The 19,378-nt window shown below is 55.2% G+C and overlaps 1 protein-coding gene across 1 annotated transcript; it reads right to left on the bottom strand.

Moving 5' to 3' along the window:
* Positions 1-3,891: 3,891 nt before the first annotated feature.
* On the bottom strand, positions 3,892-18,557 carry IFITM10 (interferon induced transmembrane protein 10). The gene is made up of 4 exons (XM_029209431.1): positions 18,543-18,557; positions 17,529-18,032; positions 16,581-17,033; positions 3,892-4,047 (listed from the first exon to the last, which is right to left on the bottom strand). The coding sequence occupies exons 1-4, from the start codon at positions 18,555-18,557 to the stop codon at positions 3,898-3,900; spliced, it is 1,122 nt and encodes a 373-aa protein (XP_029065264.1). The 3' UTR covers positions 3,892-3,897.
* Positions 18,558-19,378: the final 821 nt, after the last annotated feature.

Genomic DNA, 19,378 nt, shown 5'->3' with positions numbered 1-19,378 from the left:
TTGTCCATTTCTTTCAGGTTGTCCATTTGACTGGCATATACTTCCTCTTAGCTGTCTCTTATGATGTTTTGTATTTCTGTGGTGTCGGTTATAACTTTTCCTTTTTCATTTCTTATTTTATTGATTTGCTACCCCTACTGTGATGTGTGGGGATTTGTCACTATTTGGGCTTCAATGGTCTTGAATTTGTGGCCTAATTGATTCCATCTTCTTTTCTCCACGCCCCTCTGGCAGCCCTCTCAGGAGCACATCTTTCTGTCCTGGAAATCAGCCTTGAGACTCCCTTTAGGGATCCCAGCCTCATCAGGTGGCATTAGGTGGCAGGGGTGGGGGAGGGGATGCTGTGCCTCTTCTGACTCAGAAAAGCCCCCCATACCGTCCCTGCTGTCCTCCCACCCACAGGTCATGGGCAGAGGACCAAGTCTCGTGGGCTCGGGGTTTGTGGCAGTCAGGGACCTGCCCCTCCCCTCGTGCCCCCACCTGAGCCAGTGGTCACTATTCTGTGTGAGGGGGAGCAGTCGGGTGACACCCTGAGCTCTGCACCCCTGCGGGGGAGATGAGAGCACACGACTGAGAAAGAATATTCTGTGGGTTTCCAAAGTCTGCAGAGTCAGGCTGGAGTGGGCAGTGGCTTTGCAAGTGGATGGGCCCTGGGGAATTCTGGGGGGGGCTGTGGTGAAGGCAAGGGGCTGGGCTGTCTGCACAGCGGCACCCCACCCCAGCACACACATGCCTGCAGGCGGAGGCACACACACACTCACACATGCAAACGTGCCCACATGTGCACACTCAGATGCACGCACACACGGCCAGTCTCGCCCTTTAGACCTGCCCCCCATTCAGCTACTTGGTCCCGATTCTTTTAGATTGGACTCTGGGCTGGGGGGTCACAAGGACAGTGGCCAGGCCAGCCAGGGCAGCACGAGGGAGAGGGGAGGGCAGGGAATGTCACCTGATGCCCCCAAAGATGCAGAAAACTAGGGGGCACGTCCAGGAGGGACAGGAAGAGAGTGAGCGACGACGATTCATTCGTACGTTATTTATTATTTACTGCAAACTGAAAATCAAATAAAAATGCGGAGGGGAGAGCGCAGGGGGCACAGGGCCGGAAGGAAGGTCAGGGAAGAGACCAGAGAGGCAAAGACACAGGCCTGGAAGCCAGAGACCAAGGCACAGCCTGTGCGGCCTGTTGCCTGTGAGGGCGAGGGGTCCACCTGACCCACCACGGTCATCGTGCCGGGGATGACCGCCCCTCTCCGGAGCCTGACGGTGCGAGGCCGGCACCTCTGGGGGCCGCGTGCCCCACGCTGCCCAGGACCGGATACGAGCATCTGTGAGCCGAGGGCGCCTTTGCTGGCTGCAGGGCGATTGTGCCGTTTCTCCAACAGGAGCCCGACGCCTCCGCTGCACGGGCACCGCCAGGGAGAAGCTGGCGGAGGCAGACCTAATGTGGATGTCCTTCCTCCTGGGAGCCGTCCCCGGCAGCCAGCCAGCCGCGGGCATCGAAGGTGGAAGGAGGATGAGCAAAGGAAACATTTCCCCTCCACTTTCAGCACCCCCGCCAGGCACCAGAAAGCGCTAGGACGCCAGGGTGCCCCAGGCTGACCTCACGAACAGCGGCTCCCGTGAACCCCAGGTGCCTGGGGAGCCCATCGGGGTGCGGGGCGGGGACTCTCTCCTGCGACCGGCCGCAGCTCCTCCCATCACTCCTCGTCCCATTCCCGGCTCCTCCAGGGACCCACGGGCTGTGGTGGGCGCCTACCTGGGCCTGACCGCAGAAGTGTTGAGAACGCCCGTGACTGAGATGCAGTGGTCTGTCACGGTGTCCGGTTGCTCAGCCCCACCGCCAATTGCCCTCCCGGCTCCAGCCCTCCATGGAGGCCACCTGGAAGGCTGGCTGCTCCCTTCCAAGGGGTGGCCGCGATTCAACTCCCTACGACCTTGCAGGGCCCCTGACTGCCCCTTCTACCCCAATCCACCACTGCCCGGGGTCAGGGGTCAGCAGCACCGGGTCCCTGCCTTCTCCCCCGTCCTGGGGGGAGTTCGTGAGTCCCACTCACTCACCCCATCTCTGCCCCCATCCACCCAGGCTGCACCCGCTTTGCTTGAAGCTTCCTGACCCAGCTCGAGTCTCCACTCTGAGCCCTGGGCCATATCCACGGGCGTGCAGCCAATACCCAGGTTCTTGATATTCTCACCTGGGAAACACTTCTCCAGGCCCAGTGGTCATAACACCCAGAACCGCTGCTCCTGTGACCCGTCCCCCACCTTGAGTCCCCATCCCTCCCGGCAGTGGACCCCCCAGGATTCTAGTCCCTGAGCCCCTCAGCCTGCTCCTGTCCTCCCCAACCAAACACCAGCCTGTGTCCTGTTCCAACACCCACCTCCTGGACACCTCTCCCAGCCCCCTGCATGGGGGCTCCCTCTCTCTAGTCTGTGCAGCTGGGCACCACTTGAGAAGGCCACTGAGCCCACGACTTGTGCCATTAGATGGGCAGCCACCCAACCCAGCTGGCCCACACCTCTCCAGAGACCCACGGCCCATCCTGAAGATTTGCCTTCCCAGAGGACTCCAGGGGAGGGCCCCTCTCTCCCAGGAGGTCCAAGGGGAGCCCCCAACTCCTGACCCCACGTCCACACGACCACAACCATCGCCCCAGCGATGGAAGAGGTCTGTCTGCACACAACCTCCTCTGCTTCCTAGACCGGCTGCATCCCTCACGGTGAGGCCTCGGCTGGCTCTGGGGTTCCTCCACCTGCTGCCCTCTCTGCAGCTCCTGGGCTGAATCGGGCCTCTCCTCCGTCACGTCCCACGGGGCCTGCGCTTCTCCTGTCCTAGGACTCTTCAGACTTGCTCTCAGAGGCTGACGCACCCTGCCGGGCTGTGAGCAGAGCCCATCTCTGTAGGAGCATCGCTGCCCTGGTTCCCCGCACGAGCCGCCTGCACTGATCTTGATACTGAAACAGCAACCTCCAGCGGATGTCTCGTTATCCCCGCTGGTGAACCTCATGGCGCCTTTGAGAAATGGGAGAACCACATCCCCTACTTCGCGGATGAGGGGACGAAGGAAGCTGCCCAGGTCCCAGGTCCCCAAGGTAGACTGGGATTGGCCAGGGCACTGCCATAGCCGTCTGGGGCGCCCTCCTGGTGCCCGCCCCCCTTCCGTCCTCTCCAAGGAGGCTGCCTGATCCTCGTGGGGACTCGTGTTAGGAGCACACTTCACCAAAAGCCCCCTCAGTCCCGTAATGCACAGTGAACAGAAGAGGCCACCTGGATCATGGGGCGAGCTTCCCCTGAAAGAGTCAGCTGGATGCAGCACTCGGGGCCCAGGACCCCCAGGCAGTGATTGAGTGGGGTTCCCAAAGCCTCCAAATCCTGCCCCCCCGCACGCCCTCCACCCCGAGCCCTGCCCAAGTGGGGGACAGGAGGCTGGGCCAGAGCTGGGCAGGTATTTTATTGGAAGTTCACAGATACAAGAGCTCTGAGCAGGGTCACGGCTTGGAGGAGGTGGCGTCAGGGAGGAGAGAGTCAGTCCCCAGATGCTGGCGGCCACCTGATCCTGGGAAGCTCCCACAAAAGCCCTTCTTGCTGGGTGTCAGGTCTGAGGGGCCCCAGGAGCCTGGGCGGGGGCACAGGCAGGCAGGGAGGGCAGCCACTGGAAGCCAAGGTGCAGCAGCACAGGAAGAAACCCACGGGCCCCCCCGAAACAGGAGGAGGGCCGGGAGGCAGAGAGGGTGGGCTGGCACGGAACTCACTGTCCCGGTGCCTCGCTGCCGGGTTCCCAGCTGCAGGGGGGCTCCGGCTCCGCCCCCGCCGCAGGGCATCCGGCTTTCCTCAGCCACGAAATGAACCCATCTCAGAGCTTCATCTCCAGGCTGGCGGTGCCTGTCGGGGCCTCAGTAGTCGGTGAGCGGGTACCGCAGGAAGATGAAGACAAGGATGATGCAGGAGGCCGCCAGGGCAGAGCTGGTGATGTTGAACAGCCGAGCGGTTTTGGCGTCCTCCACTGCCCCGTTCAGGTCGTTGAGAAGTTTCTTGTCCCGAACCTGAAGCCAGAAGGAGGAGGTGAGACCGGCAGCCGGCGCCGAGGGGTGGACACAGGCAGGGGCCAGGCGAGAGGGCATGAGGGCAGAGGGCCCCTGAGACTGTAGCCCCAAGCCAGTGTCAGTTGCCGATTCCTGATTCCTGACAACCGTGCGGGGTTGCTGCACAACGATGTCCTTGCTGGGTGGAAACGTGCCCTGGATTATGGGGCATCAGGTCGGAAACTTACTTTCAAACAGTTTACAAAATAAACAATATGTATTTCTAGAGAGAGAGAAGAAAATGTGAATATGGTAAACTTAACACTGAGATGTCTGGGTGAAGGGTATATAGGAATTCTTTGTATCTTTTTTATTTTTTTGCAACTTTTCTATAAATCTAAAACTATATAAAATAAAATGGATTGTTAATACTGTATTATACACTTGAAAGTTGCTGAGAGAGCGGATCTTCGGTGTTCTTACCACCACCACCAAAAAAAAAGATAATTATGTAAGATGAGGAGTATTAACTAACCCCACTGTGGAAATCATTTCGTGGTACACCTTAAGCATATACAATGTTGTAGGTCGATTATATCTCAATAACGCTGGGAAAATAAACAAATAAAATAAAAGAGGAAGCCGGCCTCAGAGCGTTACGTGATTGGACGATGGGGCAATCCACGTGTGTCCTAATCTGATTGGTCCCACCTCATTTAAAATTGACTGGGATTCCCTGAGAATACACACTATGCTTGGACGGGAGGCAGCCCTGGGGTCCCTGCAACGGGATATTAAAGTGAAGGGAGCGGTTGGAGCCCAGTAAGTCCTGGGGAGATGGTGGACAGTGGTGGACCCATTTCCAAGATCCTCTGGCTGTGAAGAGGTGTCCCTGGGGAGCATGTCCCCTCATCCAGGCTAGGTCTGAGGAGTCCCCTCTCCTTCCACAGAGTCCAGAGAAGAGCAGGTCTGAGCATGCTGCAACCAGAGAGCAAAGCCTGGGAGGAGGAGAAGAGGAAGCGGAGAGGTGAGAGAGGCGGGGAGAGAAAGTCTCTGCATTAGCAGATTGGCGGGTAAATGGATGTACGGATGGGCGTGTGGACAAAAGGCAGGGGGCTGGATTGGGCAGATAGAGGACACTGATGTCTGGCTGCCCGGAGGGTGGGTTACGCAGATGGACGGGAGAATAGATGGGTAGTTAACGCGGTGGGGACACAGATGTGGTGGGAGTGTGGCTGGGTGGATGGATGGACGAGGCGAATGGTGGAAGGAACAGAGGGAGAGGAGAGAAGAAAGAAGACAGAGGTGACTGTCTGGCAGTGGATGGAGGGGGTGAGGAAGGGAAAGAGGAGATGGAGTGGAGTGGAGCTGGGGGACAAGTTGGAGGGACTGGGGAAGGGGTGGAAGATTGGGTGACTTAAGGCAGATTGTATAGAATGGAGAGGTAGAGGGAGGAAAAGAAGCTGGCCTTGAGGAACTAAGGAAGGGAAGGAGAAAAGAAGAAAAGTCTATGCCCTTGTGGAACTTTTATTCTAGTGATTTTGGAGAGAGCCCACATCTTCACTGAGTTTTATCTTCCGTTGTGAGAACATGATGTATCACCCACTTATTTAGGTCTTATTTGACGTCGTCATTAAAATAAATTTTGTAATTCTCTCCAGAAGGAAGAGCTATTACATCTTTTGTTAGACTTAGTCTGTTTATTTTGGTTGTCATATTGTAAGTGATGTCTAAGATTACATTGCTAACTGATTTTTGCTGGTGTATAAAAGTTCAACTTCTATAGACTGATTTTGTATCCAGCTAAACTATCGTATTAATTATAACAGACCAAGTTTTCTGTAATGAATCATATCTACCGTAAATAACAGTTCTATTTCTTCCTTCAGGTCTTTATTCTTAGACTCTGTAGCACAGTGGTTAAGAGTACAGATGCCTGGATTTGAATCCCAGTTTTGCCAGTCACTGCATAACCTTAGCAAGTATTCTCGTCTGTAACAGGAAGATAACAATAGTACCTACGGCATAGGGCTGTTGAAAGGAATTGGTGGACACAAAGCATTAGCATAGCGTCTGGTCCAAAGCAAGCTCTTATATAATGGAAGCAAAGGCTTCGGAACGATGCTGACTAGCAATGATGTAACAGGCAGCCTACTCTCAGTCTTAATTGTAAAGCTCACGAATGAGAATGATGTTCATTGTATTATTAGAGGTAGATTGCTGTATTTTTAAAAATCCCCATGAGATAAACATATTTTTCCTCTAATTCATTAACTAGTAAATTATATACATTAATTCTTTTTCCTCATGTTGAAACAAGGCTGGTTTATTTAAAAATAAACAATTGGTCATGACTTCCTTGTTGGCTAGTGGAATGAGGAAAGGAAGGATAGGGATGGATGTTGGAAGTGGATGGCTGAGTAACCCATCCATTCAGTTGTAAAGGAGATCAGGGAAGAGGAGAACTGGACAGGTGATTTGATGATGGGAAGGCAGGTGGATGATGAGAAGGAGGGAGATATGAACGTCCCATGCTGGATGCATGGGACGCACAGAGATACGGACATAGGAATGGATGCTGGATGGAAGGGATGGTTGGATGGATACACGGGTGTTTGCCAGAAGCGAAGGACTGGTACACAGATGGATACGTGAAACATGCTCCACAGGTAGGACAGGCAAGTAGATCAATATCTGAGAATGGGTGCTGAATGGATGGAGCAGGCTAGATGGACACATAAAGGTATGCCAGGTGGGCAGGACAGGTAGACAGATGGATATACGAAATTACATTGCATGATGGGAACAGGTACCTAGGTGGTTACAGGAAGGTATACTGGATGGGCGGGACAGGCTGGTAGATGAATTTATGAATATACGCTGGATAATCTGGACAGGTGGATACATGGATACATGAGTATATGTTGGATGGGTAGGACAGGTGGCTAGATGGGTTTAGAAATAAATGCGAATTGTTGGCATAGGCAGATAAGATGGATGTGTGAATGTGTGCTGAAGTGGTGGGAAAGGTGCATATGGGGACATATAAAAGTGTGCCAAATGGATGGAATGGAGGATAGATGGATATATGAATGTGTGTTGGGTGAATGGGATGGGTAGATAATTGGAGAGGAGGGAGGGTTGTTGGGTAGATTATAGTATAGACCAATGCAGGGTAGGTGAATAGGTTCATTAACTCAGTCAAGCAATATTCAGTGCCTGCTCTGTGTAGTTGCTCTTCTAGGTCCCAAGTATACAGCAGGGAAAAAAACAAAGTCCCCTGTCCTCATGGAGCTTACATTTAAGGACACATTTAAGGGAGAGGACATGGAAAGTAAACGCAATAAATAAGTAAAATGTATAGGGTGTTAAATGTGCTAAAAAGAAAGCTGAGGGGGACAGAGAGCGGAGAGCATTGTGGGAGGTATGACTCTAGCTGGGTGCTCAGGAAAGAACACATGGAGCACGGGCATTTGAGTAAAGCCCGGAAGAGTGTGACAGACTCGGTCATGTGTTTACCTGCAGGGAAAGCACGTCTCAGAGCACGAAGCTCTGAGGTGGGGATGAACCTGTGTTCTGAGGAATAACCAGAGGCCAGTGTGGGGAGAGCAGAACCCAGAGGGGAAGGGGAGTGCGACTTACGGTCAGAGAGGAAATAGGCAAGAAGCAGGTTGCGTGGGACTTTGTAGGCGCTTTTTAGCAGAAAAAACAAGGGCAGAGGCTCCGGCGTGTTTTAACCTGGTAATTCTGGATGCTGTGTAGAGAACAGGTTGAAGGGGCAGAGGCTGGACAAAGCAGAGGAGAGGCCGACAGTCCGGGTGAGTGGTCAGGGTGGGTTGCAGCAGGGCAGTGGTCGTGAAGGTGGTAGGAACTGACCTTTTTCTGGATCTATTTTGAAGATACAGCTGACAGTATTTACTGGGATCAGATGTGGAGTGTGATAAAAAAAAGAAAGGAATTTGAGATGATTTCAAGGCTTTTTGATTTGATCTACTGAAATCAGGGAGCTGTAGGAGACTCCAGGAGGAGTAAGTTTCTACATGGTGCAGTAGTTGGGCTTCTGACGTGTTTAGCTAGAAATGTCTTCTAGACGTAGAGCTGGACATTTTGAGCAGGTAGGTTTTCTACGAGTCTAGAGTTCAGGGATGAGGTCTAGGGCAGAGATACAAATTGGAGGAGCATATGAGCATAAAGACGCTACTTGGAGCCATGAGGCTGGGTGAGGGCACCAACGGAGAGAGTGTAGGCAAGAGATGAAGAGGACCAGGGACTGAGCCCCAGAGCATCCCAACGTTGAAAGATCTGGGAAGCAAGAGGTATCCAGGGAAGGAGGCCGAGAAGGGCAGTCTAAAAAGCAGAAGGAAGGCAAAGGGAAGGAAAGGATGGTGGGTGGGGGTGAAATGACGTGAAAGGAGGAGGAGTAAACACGGAGGAGTGGAATGGATAAATGGATGCAGGGCAGGTGGGTGAAGAGGTGGATGGGTGATGCTGGGCGGAAAGAAAAGAAAAGGAGGAAGACAGGTGAGTGAACAGACTGATGGTTGGATAGTTGGGTGAGTCAGTCAAAGAAAGGAAAGGAAGAAAAATGGGAGGATGTGCAGATGGATCAATGGATGGACAGTTCTTCTATGAATGTGTGTCTTCATGGGATGACAGACTGATACCGTGTGAAGGAAAGGGAGGATGGGTCGATGGGTGTGTAGATGAATGGATACCAGCTCACCACCGGATTACACGAGTGGATATAATAAATAATTGGAAGAACGGGGTAGAGGAAAGAAAGGGAGGGATAATATATAAATGGATGAATGGGCAACTTAACTTAGAGGTGAATGAAGAGGAAGCAGGAATAAATGAAAGGAAAAGATGGAGAGACGGAAATGTATTGATGGTTGACGGATGACTGGCTGGATGGTGGGTGGGTGGATACATGGTTGTGAGAAGGAGAAAGGAAAGAGAGAAGAGGGGCTGATGAACAGAAGTTTTAATGAATGATTGATTAGCTATATAGATAGAAGGAGCTGGTAGAAGAATGGAGAATAGTACAAAGGAAGGCTGTATGGTTGGGTGGATGAATGAATAAACCGAGATGGATAGAAAGTGCAGGAAAATGGACAGAGAGAGGAAGAGATGAGAGGATGAATGGACAGAAGGGGGATGACCACAGGAAGAAGAGTGCAGTGATTCAAAAAGGGTCCGAGAAAGGAACTTGATGGAGACCTCAAGGCAGTTACTTTGTATCACTGTGCCTCTGTTTCCTCATCTGTAAAACCAGGATATTAATTGCACCTATTCATAGGGTTTTATCATTAAATAAAATGCTACATCTAATTAAATAATTAGAAGCTCTTAGAAAGGTGCCTAGAATATACTCGATAATTAATTAATTAATTAAGAGCTCAATAATTAATTGTTGTTTTATGGTTATTGTTATTTGCTGGCTTGTTGTTACTATCGCTATTACTATGAATGAATAAAAGGGGGGAAACAGATGAATCCAGGGAAGAAAAAAAGACTAGATGGAGAGCTGGGTGGATGGATAGATGAACAGAGTAATGGATGAGGTTGGTGGATAAACCGTGGAAGGAAAGGAAGAAAAAAAAAAAGACAGATGGGGGCTTCCCCGGTGGCGCAGTGGTTGAGAGTCTGCCTGCCGATGCAGGGGACACGGGTTCGTGCCCCGGTCTGGGAAGATCCCACATGCCGCGGAGCGGCTGGGCCCGTGAGCCATGGCCGCTGAGCCTGCGCGTCCGGAGCCTGTGCGCCGCAACGGGAGAGGTCACAACAGTGAGAGGCCCGCGTACCGCAAAAGAAAGAAAAAAAAAAAAAGAGAGATGATGAAACGAGTAGAAACATGAATTTAGTAAATAAGTGAAAGAGTGAATAAAGGGATGGCTGACAGTATGGAAGTGAAATTCCGGAAGGAAAGAAGATGAACAGATGAATTTTTGGAGACAAAGTGCATGGGCAGGTAGCTGAAAGGGTGGAACCATGAGTGCATGCATTGGTGGGTGGACAAGGTGAGTGAGGGTCTTTTCCTCACAAACCCGCCCCTCCTGCAGCCTCCTTCCTCATCTATAAATGGCACCTCCCTTCTTTCAACTGCTCAGATGAGTATCCTTGGAGTAATCTTTGGATCTTCTCTATTTTCCCTCACCTTATGTCCAATCCATCAGGATACTCTGTTGACTTTTCTTTCAAAATATAGGACCAGTTTTAACTCTTCACTCCCACCCTCTGAACCAAGACTTGACTCAGTGAACCGCTTTCGGTTTGTCTCCCAACTCCCCAACCCCTTGCATCTTTATAGCCGATTCTTCACTAGTAGCAAGAGCAATCTTTTAAAATGTAAATCACATGGGGACTTCCCTGGAGGTCCAGTGGTTAGGACTCCATGCTTCCACTGCAGCGGGTGTGGGTTCAACCCCTGGTCGGGGGACTAAGATCCCGCATGCCTCATGGCATGGCCAAAAAAAAAGAAGAAAAAAAGTAAGTCACATAATATTGACTCTTTGTTTAACATTCCTCAAAGTTTTCACTTAAAGCAAAACAAAATCCTAACTGTGGCAGACAAGATGTATGTGGTCTGGCCCCTCCCCCACCTCTCTGGACCCATCTCCTATGCTCACCCCCATTGTAGCCACATTGGTCCCTGAACCTGACTTTGCCGCAGGGCTTTTGCAATATCTGACCCCTTTTCCTGGAATATGCTTTCTCAGAAAGATGCATTTATGGCTACTGCGTGAATTAATTCAGGTTTACACTCAAATAGCATCTCAACAAAGAGGCCTTCCTTGCCTCTACATAAAAGAGCACCGCACATCTCCCTCACCATGCTTCATGTGCTCTTCAGAGCTGACATCACCGTCTGACATGCGTAAGTGTTACTTTTATTATTGTCTGACACCCCACCAAAATGTAAGCGCCTCATGGGCAGGGGTCGTGTGTTGCTTATCACTTACTAGGCATTAGAATTGCGTGTGAGACAAATGCGTGAAGAGTGGAAGGATGTTGGGAAGTTTGAATGAACTGAAGACTAGGTCATTGACTAGAGAGTTTAATGAATAGATAATGATGGTTACATACAAGGAAGGGAGGGAAGGAGAGGAAGAGGCGACGGGCATGATAATCAAAGTGAGGGAAGACAATGAATATACAGATGGAGGGGAAACTGATGGATGGATGTAGGTGAGGAAAGACAGGAGGGAAGAAAAGAGGAGATTAAACAAATCCACAAAGGTGTGTGGGTAAACAAGATAGAAAGGGATGGATGGATTCAGTGGATAGGTGTGTGGGAGGGGATAGCTGAAGGAATTGGGTTACAGAGTGTGGATAGAGGAATTGATAGGAGGCTAGAAGTATGTGTGGGGTGAGCAAATGGGTAGAAGAAAAGAAAAAAGGGAAAAGGAAAGGTGAGGATGTGTATGTATGGATGAATGGATGGATGCTTGGATGAACTAATTAGTAATGTACATTGATGGGTAAAAGTGATGGAAGAAGGAATGAGTGGATACAAGGAGGAAACAGGGTATATGGGGTACATGGAGTAGGAGATAGTTGGGTAAATGAGAAAAAGAATGAGAAAGTTGAGAAGAGAGGGGAGATGAATTATCTTCATGAATCACTAGATTAATTGATGGATGGGTAATTAAAGTGAGTAAGGGAAGAAAGGAGGGAACAGGAAATAGAAGGTGGGAAGATGGTTAGAGAGATGTACAACGGGAAAAGGATGGATGTTTAAATAAAGTTGGTGGATATGTGTATTGATGGACAGATGACTGGGTAAAATCATACACAGGGCAGGTGAATGGGTAGAAGTAATGGGAGGTAAGGATGGACATGGAGGATGGATGTAGGAAAGAACAATAAAAATAATAAAAGAAACGACTATGGGTATGGCGCTATGCTAACAGCATTACACGGCATTAACTCAGTTAATCCTCTCAGCGACACCCTGAGGTAGGTACAACCCCATTTTTACGAGGAGGAAAATAAGGCACGGATAGATGTAATGCCAACTTAAGGTCCCAGGACTCAAACCTATGCTGTAGACCAGAGCCACCATGAACACTGGGCGTATGGCTATGTGGTATACACAGAAGGTGGAAGAGGTGGGTAGGAGGGAGAGAAGATAGAAGAATGGATAAACAGAGTAGGTGGGTAGTTAGATGGATGAACCATTGGAGAGGAAATAATTGGAAGAAGAGGGGAGAAGGGAAGAAGAAGATATATATAAAAAGACCAGTGGGGGGGTGGAAAGACGAATGGGTAGGTGGATGTGTTGGGTATGGATGAATGACTTGGTGTATTGATGGACAGTATTCTGGGATGGACTGAGAAAGTAAAGGGGATCAGGAGTGAGGGTGGGAGAAAAGTTAAGTGAATAAATGAATGGAAAGATAGGTGAAAGTATGAATAGATTCATGGTGAGGAAATGGGCATGTTAGCACGTAGGTGGACGGATGAATGAAATCAACGGATATAGTGAGCACAGATAGATGAAAGGATGGATGGACGGACGGACAGGCGGGTGGGTGGATGGATGGACGGACGGACGGACGGACAAGCGGGTGGATGGATGGACGGACGGACAGGCGGGTGGATGGATGGATGGATGTGAGGATGAATGGGTGGGTGGGTGGGTGGGTGGATAGATGGATGGATAGGAGGATGAGTGGATGGGTGGGTGGATGGGTGGATGGATGGACGGATGGGCAGATGGATGGATGGATGGATGTGAGGATGAGTGGATGGGTGGGTGGATGGATGGATGGATGGATGGATAGGAGGATGAGTGGATGGGTGGGTGGATGGATGGATGGATGGACGGGCGGGTGGATGGATGGATGGATGTGAGGATGAGTGGATGGGTGGGTGGGTGGGTGGATGGATGGATGATGGATGTATGGATAGATGTAGGTACATATGTATGAATGGATGGATGGATGATATTCAGAAAGGAGGGAGTGGGCAAGTATGTATATACAGAAACAGACACAGTATCCTTCCCCCTAATCTATTCTGACTGCCCTGTCACCCAGAAGTCTCACAGCCTGTGTCCTCATTGCAATCTGAGGCTGCTCTCTGCCACCATCCCCGCCCTGGTTCAAGCCATGTGCCCTCTCGCCTGGACCACCACACCGGACCCTCACTCCTGCCTGCCTCTGGGCTTGTCTCATCCCCTCCCTCCACCCTGGCTGCAGAGTTCACAGCTCTGATCACCTTTCCCTTCCGTGTCCCCCATACCCTTCCCATGGAACTCCAAGTCTTTCACTGCACGGCCTCAGTCTGCCTTTCCCGGACCATCTTCTGCTCCCCACAGAGGATGGGGCCCTGCTGCTCCCGACTGCCCGACCCTCGTGTCTTAGTTTATGAACTCCTGTCCCCTCACCCACCCTTCAAGGCCCGGGGAAAATGCTGCCTCCCCTAGAAGTGTCCGGGGCTGACCCCAACCTCACGCCCAAGCTGGGAGTGAAGTGTTCTTCTCCTGAAATGTTTGGTGAGTATGCATCTTCCCATGCACCCTCTGTCCATCCACCCATTCCTCCAGCATCCTTTGCCCCCCAACTTGGTCAGCCCTGCCTTGGGTCAGGGGTGGGCAGCTGTGGTCAGTGCGGGGGCTCTCTGATGGGGAGGAAGGTTCAGCCAGAGGGAGGCAGCAGAGCCTTTGAGGGTGGGGGCAACCCGGGCCTCACAAAGGCCCCAGGCTGGGGGCAGCCAGGCGCACCCGGGGAGCTCGCTTAGGGAAGGGGTTAAAAGTGGGTCATGCAGGACCTTGAATGCCAAGATGAGGAGGCTGGACTTCTCCAGACCGAGAAAGGGGAGCCGGGGGCCATGGTGAGCACCTCGTGCAGACTGCACGGACGGAGACCTGGCCTTCTGCGTCTGTGCCATCCCCAGACACCAGGCCGAGCCCACGAGGGTGCCCCTGGGGGCGGGGCGTGTGGGGACAGACGGGGACAGCTAGGGACACAGTGCTTCTTTCTCACCCGAAGGCCAGCCTCCGCCCTGCTTCTGTGCTTATTTGAATGTTGTTTTGTTTTGCTGTGTTTTGTGAACGGATGAGGAAATGGGCTCAGTGAAGCGAGATCACTGCTTTTAAGAGGCCATACGGGGGATTAGGCAAGGCCTCCTGACCCCAAGGCCATCAGGTGCCCTTGGAAGTGCCCAGGACGGCTGCAAACGATGTAGGGTGCAGCAGGCCAGGAGACGTACAGCTGGACGGACAGATGGACGGATTCCCAGGCGTGGGAGGCTGTGCCAGCCAGGTCTGTCCTCCCCTCTGCCCTGGACAGAGGCAGCTCACCTTGCTCACCCCTCCCAGGGAAGCCCCAAGCCTTTCTGCCCTTGCTAACGCCCAGGAAGGATGTGAGGGAGCAGCCGGGCTGCAGGCACAGTGAATCCCCTTCTGTCTCTAGAAGCACCAACTCCCACCCCGCACTGCAGAGCGGATCCTGAACCATTCAGAAATCTGTGACCTACCTACCACCCACAGCAGATGGACCTGCCCTGTGCCAGCCAGCTGCCCACGGGAGCACACGCAGCCGGACCCAGGTCCACAGGCTACTCGTGGGGCCAGGCAAGAGGGCCCAGGGAGGCAGAGCTGAGGCTGGCCTGGGGGCTTCACCCCCAATTCCCAGGGACCCCTGCACGCACACACAATACACACAATTACACACATGCACACACATCCACAATGCATTCTCACACCCATATGCAGGCATATGCTCGTGCACACACGTGCAACACACATATGCACACTCATGCATTCACACTCCCACACATACAATTATACACACGTGCACACACCCACACACACTCACACAATTACAAGTGCACTCTTATGCCTACACAGTTCATGCACACACACACAAATGCTCACACCTATATGCAGGCACACGCTCGTGCACACACGTGCCACACACTCACATATGCACACCCATGCATTCACACTCCCACACAATTACACACATGCATGCTGACACCTATATGCATGCACACACAATACGCACAAACATACACAGGCACACCCACACCCCTATATGCATGCTCACACACATAATTACACACACGTGCACACTCACACCGACACACACTCACAGTTACAAATGCACTCTCATGCCTACACAGCTCACGCACACACACACACATGCTCACACCTGTATGCACACACACTCGTGCACACGTGCACACTCACACATGTGCCCACACTCACGCACACTCAAGGGACACGGTGTCCATGTGGAGCCCAGGGCTGGGTACACAGGCCTGGATTTGAAGGCGGTGGGTGATCGTGATGCCAATGATGAGTCAGGAGGACAAGAAGACCAGGTGGCCAGAGCGTGTGATGCCAGGGCAGGGGGCTCCGTGCTCAGAGACGCACAGAGGCAGAGCTGTCCCAGCACCTTCCCCCAGGCTAGCCTCTCGGGCCCAGCCCCTCCTCGGCCTCCAGCAACCCCCCCCCCCCCGCCCCGTGTTCTGCCCCCGCCCCGTGTTCTGCCCCCGCCCCGCTGGGCAGCTGCAATCAGTGAAATGCGCCTGGCCTTGGACACTCAGATCAGGGCTCGGGAAAAGTGATGATCTGGCGAGACGTGAGCCAGGCCCTTCCGGGGTGGTGGGAAGGGAGCGAGGCCCTGAGTCTACCCCTCCCTTCCTGCTGGTTGGGCTCCAGCAGCCCCAGGCTCTTGGGTCCTTACACACCTGCATGGATCTCCCGACCCCAAGACCCCAAGTGCGAGTCAATCACAGCTCCCCTCCTGTCATCTCAGTCCATTTCTCTCCACTTTGCCCCCACCCCGGGGGGGATGGGGTCCTGTCTGCCTGGGACACTGCTGTGCTCCCAGCCAGCTCCTCTCACAGCAGCAAGGGGCTTCTGGAAGCTGTATACACTGAGGGCGTGGAGTCAGGGTGTATGGGACACCCTCACACCTCCCTCCCCCGGGCTCCTGGCTCCCACAGAGCCTCCCCCGGGACGGACCATCTAGAAACCGTGTGTGAGGGGAGGCAGAGCAGTGGCTGCGGGTCAGCACCCCCGTCTGTCTGTCACGGCCTCCCTCTGAGTGCCTGCCTGGCATCAGGTTCCCTGCAAGGGGCTTGGACAAGAAGGTCTCCAGCAATGACGTCACCCCTCCTCCTGTCAACAGGGGAAGGATTCCAAGGCCTCTTCATCTCCCTGCTGGCTCCATCCCTATGCCTAGGGACAGCTTCACCCAGGCCTAATTCCCACGTCCCCCGCCCAGGGGACAGGACACCGAGTCCCAGGTCCCCACCCCACAGACCAAACTCGCTGTGCACAGACCCTGGCCCTGAGGAACCCGAGCCCCGACAAGACACCCTGGAAGGTTCCCCAGCTCAGGTCAGGATGGGCTGGCTCTCCCTGCCAGCCCCGAGCTGGCTGCCATCCGTGTCTCGCTGGGTCCCCCACCATCCTTCTATCCCTCAGCCGCTCCGCTGCACCCATGGGCTTCTCTGCGAGGGAGGGGGCAGAGTGATGCAGCCAGCACCCGCGTCTCCTGCTCCCCCTGCCCCCCCCCTCCATCCCCGCGCCCGCTCACTTTGAGGGAGTAGGCCAGGGCGATGAAACCCAGGCAGCAGAAATTGAGGTAGACGAAGTTGAAGATGGACCACAGGTAGTAGTCGTTCACCTCCGCGGTGTCGGGATAGACCTCGATGACCGCCGTGGGGTTCGTCATGGTCTTCTTCTCTGCTAGGTGCTTGCAGGCCTGGGGGGCGCTGGTGGCCCGCACGCTGTCTGTCCTGCTGCTCTTAGACTCCATGGGGAACAGGGTGGGTGCCATGGGGGGTGAGGCTGAGGGCTCAGGCCCGGGGGCCACTGGAGCCTGCAGGGCGGGGGGCTTGGACACGCAGGCGAAGCAGCCCTTGGGCGAACCCGCCGGGGGCCTCGGGATCCAGAAGGCCCCGTCCAGGGGAACTCGGGCTTCCTGGGTGCCGTCCGTGGTGCTGGCCGGGGCTCCCAGCGGGGCTGGGCACTGGCTGGAGCCCTGGGCCTGCAGGATGGGGGAGAGGAAGGATGAGCCGGGTCCGGACCACCCTACTGGGCCCACCCTGGCACCCTGCGGTGTCTCTCCTTTGGCCCCATAAACAGCCCCCCAGGACAATCCCAGATGCCGAAGCCCTCACAGCAGCCTTGGCAGGGACGTCGGGGGCTTTTCGTCACTTCGCCATCTGCGCACAAATAGTCACCCACTGACACACAACAGCAGCGCTCCCCCCAGCATCCCGACTGGCACACTCTTGCGGTAAACAGAGCAACCAGCACCCCCAGACAGCCCGGCACACACAGGGCACGCAGACCCACAATGACACAGCCTCAGTCACTCTTTGGCGGAAGGAGGAGAGCTCCCCGGAGCACCTGCGCGCTGGCTCCCGCTGTCACATCGGACACAAACGCCAGCACCACCACCCGGCTCCCCAGACCCCGGCACACGCCGAGCGCTCAGAGACGCCGCCAGGTAAACAACCCCGCACTGTGACACTCACACCGCGACACAGGCCCCGACACGATCCCCCGAGGATGAGCACGGCGGCCGCTGGGGCTCCGAACCCGCGCGCATCGCCCCCTCACACCCCGGCCCCGAGCGGCGCCCGGACCCCAAGAGCGCGCACTCGCCGCGGGTCACTCGCCCCGTGCCGGGAACGGACGCACAATGACACTCTGCGAAACGAACACTCTCCGACGAGGCACCCGCGCCCCGCGCCGCCCCGGGGGTCCGCAGCCGAGGCCCCGCGGCCCCGCAGGCCCCCAGCCTGACCCGGGTCTGCCGCAGCCGCCGGGACGGCGCGCCCTCACCTACTGGCGAATCCTCGGCGGCCTGGCCCGACCCAGCGCCGCGCTCCGCGCGTCCTTCCGCCGTCCCGCGGGTGTCTGGCTGTCCCGCCGCTCCGCGTCCCAGCGGCCCGACCTCAGCGCGGGAAGCGCGCGGGGTGGCGGCGGGGAGGGGCGCGGGGTGGCGGCGCTGCCTCCGCAGCGCCAGGCCGGCCGCCGGCTGCAGCCCAAGCCTGACTCACGTTGGCGGCGGCGGCGGCGGGCGCAGCCACCTCCCCGCCCCCTCCCGCCGGCTGGGTGGGGGCAGCGGGCGCCGGCCGGAAGCGGCGACCCTCGGGGTGGCAGAGCCGACCAGGCACGGGTTCCGCTGCAGCGCCAGACCCCGGTGCCCGCGCCACCCGCGTCTCCTGGACACCGCCCCCTGCGCCCTCCCTCTTGCTGAGCCCCCAGTCCCTCGCTGAGTCTTCGCATCTGACTCCCCAGGGGAGAGCCCCTTCCTCCTTCTGTGCTCCCCCTCCGCTCCCCCCGCAGCTCCGAGGACCGCGTCAGAGTCCCTTCCCCTTGGGTGCTGCCCCTTCTCCGCCTGTTGAGTTTCCTGCTCCCCCCGGCTCTGTCCGCACCTCAGTCCTGGCCCTCCACCCACCTCGCAGTGCCAGGCCCGGTAGGTGTCTGAGCCTCCCCAAGCCCCTCCACCCACAGAGCCCAGGTGCCTCCTCCAGCCTGTCCTCACCAAGCGGGTCCTCATGCCTAGCCCGGCCCCTGTCTGCTCTCCTGTCCCCGCACGACCCTAGACCCTATCCAAGCCCCTTCCAGGGCCTCTGTCCTCCTTGAGTCTCTGGCCCCTCCCAGCCCCCAGACCCCAGCTGCAGTCTCTCCCTGAGCAGGGTGCACCTCCCCAGGCCCCCACCGGAGTGCCCAGCTCTGCGCAATCCCATCCCTGGCTGAGGCCCCGCCCCCAGGCCGCCCTCACAGCCCTGTCCTTCCTGAGCCCACCCCCGTTGGAGTTCCTGCCCCCATATTTTACCCAAATCGGACTCACGGGTGCCCAGCTCAGAGCCCCTGAGCTCCACGCTCGATAACGTGGCTGCCCGCCAAAGTCCAGTCTTGAAGACTGTGACGCGTAACCTGTTGGAAACCTTTGCCCCTGGGACCAGGTGTCCTTCTCCAAGCCCCTATAACACCGGTCTCCTTGGAGTCCAGGCCACTCACCTGCCCATGCCTCTCTGCAAGCCCGGCCCGTCTCACCCTGTGGATGCTCTGTCCCCCAAGTCCCTCCCCCACCCCCGGCCTCAGCCTGCCAGCCCCCCGCCTACCCCACCTTGCTTTCATTATCTCTTTGACACTTGCCCCCAAGTGGCTTCCCCTTCCTGCAAAAGTCCCAAGGATACCCTCTGCCATGGAGAAACCCCAGCCCCCCTGCTGCGCCCTGAGTCCCCACTTCACTGCGCAGTGGCCCTCTCTGAGCTGGGTCCTCTTCACCCATCTGCCGGCCCCCATGGAGCCCAGAACCTCCAACCCCGCCACCCCCTGAAGCTGCCCTTCTGTGTGGCAGCCTGTTCCCTCCCT

This window comes from Monodon monoceros, unplaced genomic scaffold (assembly GCF_005190385.1).
Source record: "Monodon monoceros isolate NGI ecotype Baffin Bay Population unplaced genomic scaffold, NGI_Narwhal_1 Super_Scaffold_7, whole genome shotgun sequence".
Classification (NCBI taxonomy): domain Eukaryota; kingdom Metazoa; phylum Chordata; class Mammalia; order Artiodactyla; family Monodontidae; genus Monodon; species Monodon monoceros.
Note: the sequence above shows the minus strand (reverse complement) of the source record. Positions and strands in the feature narration are given on the sequence as shown.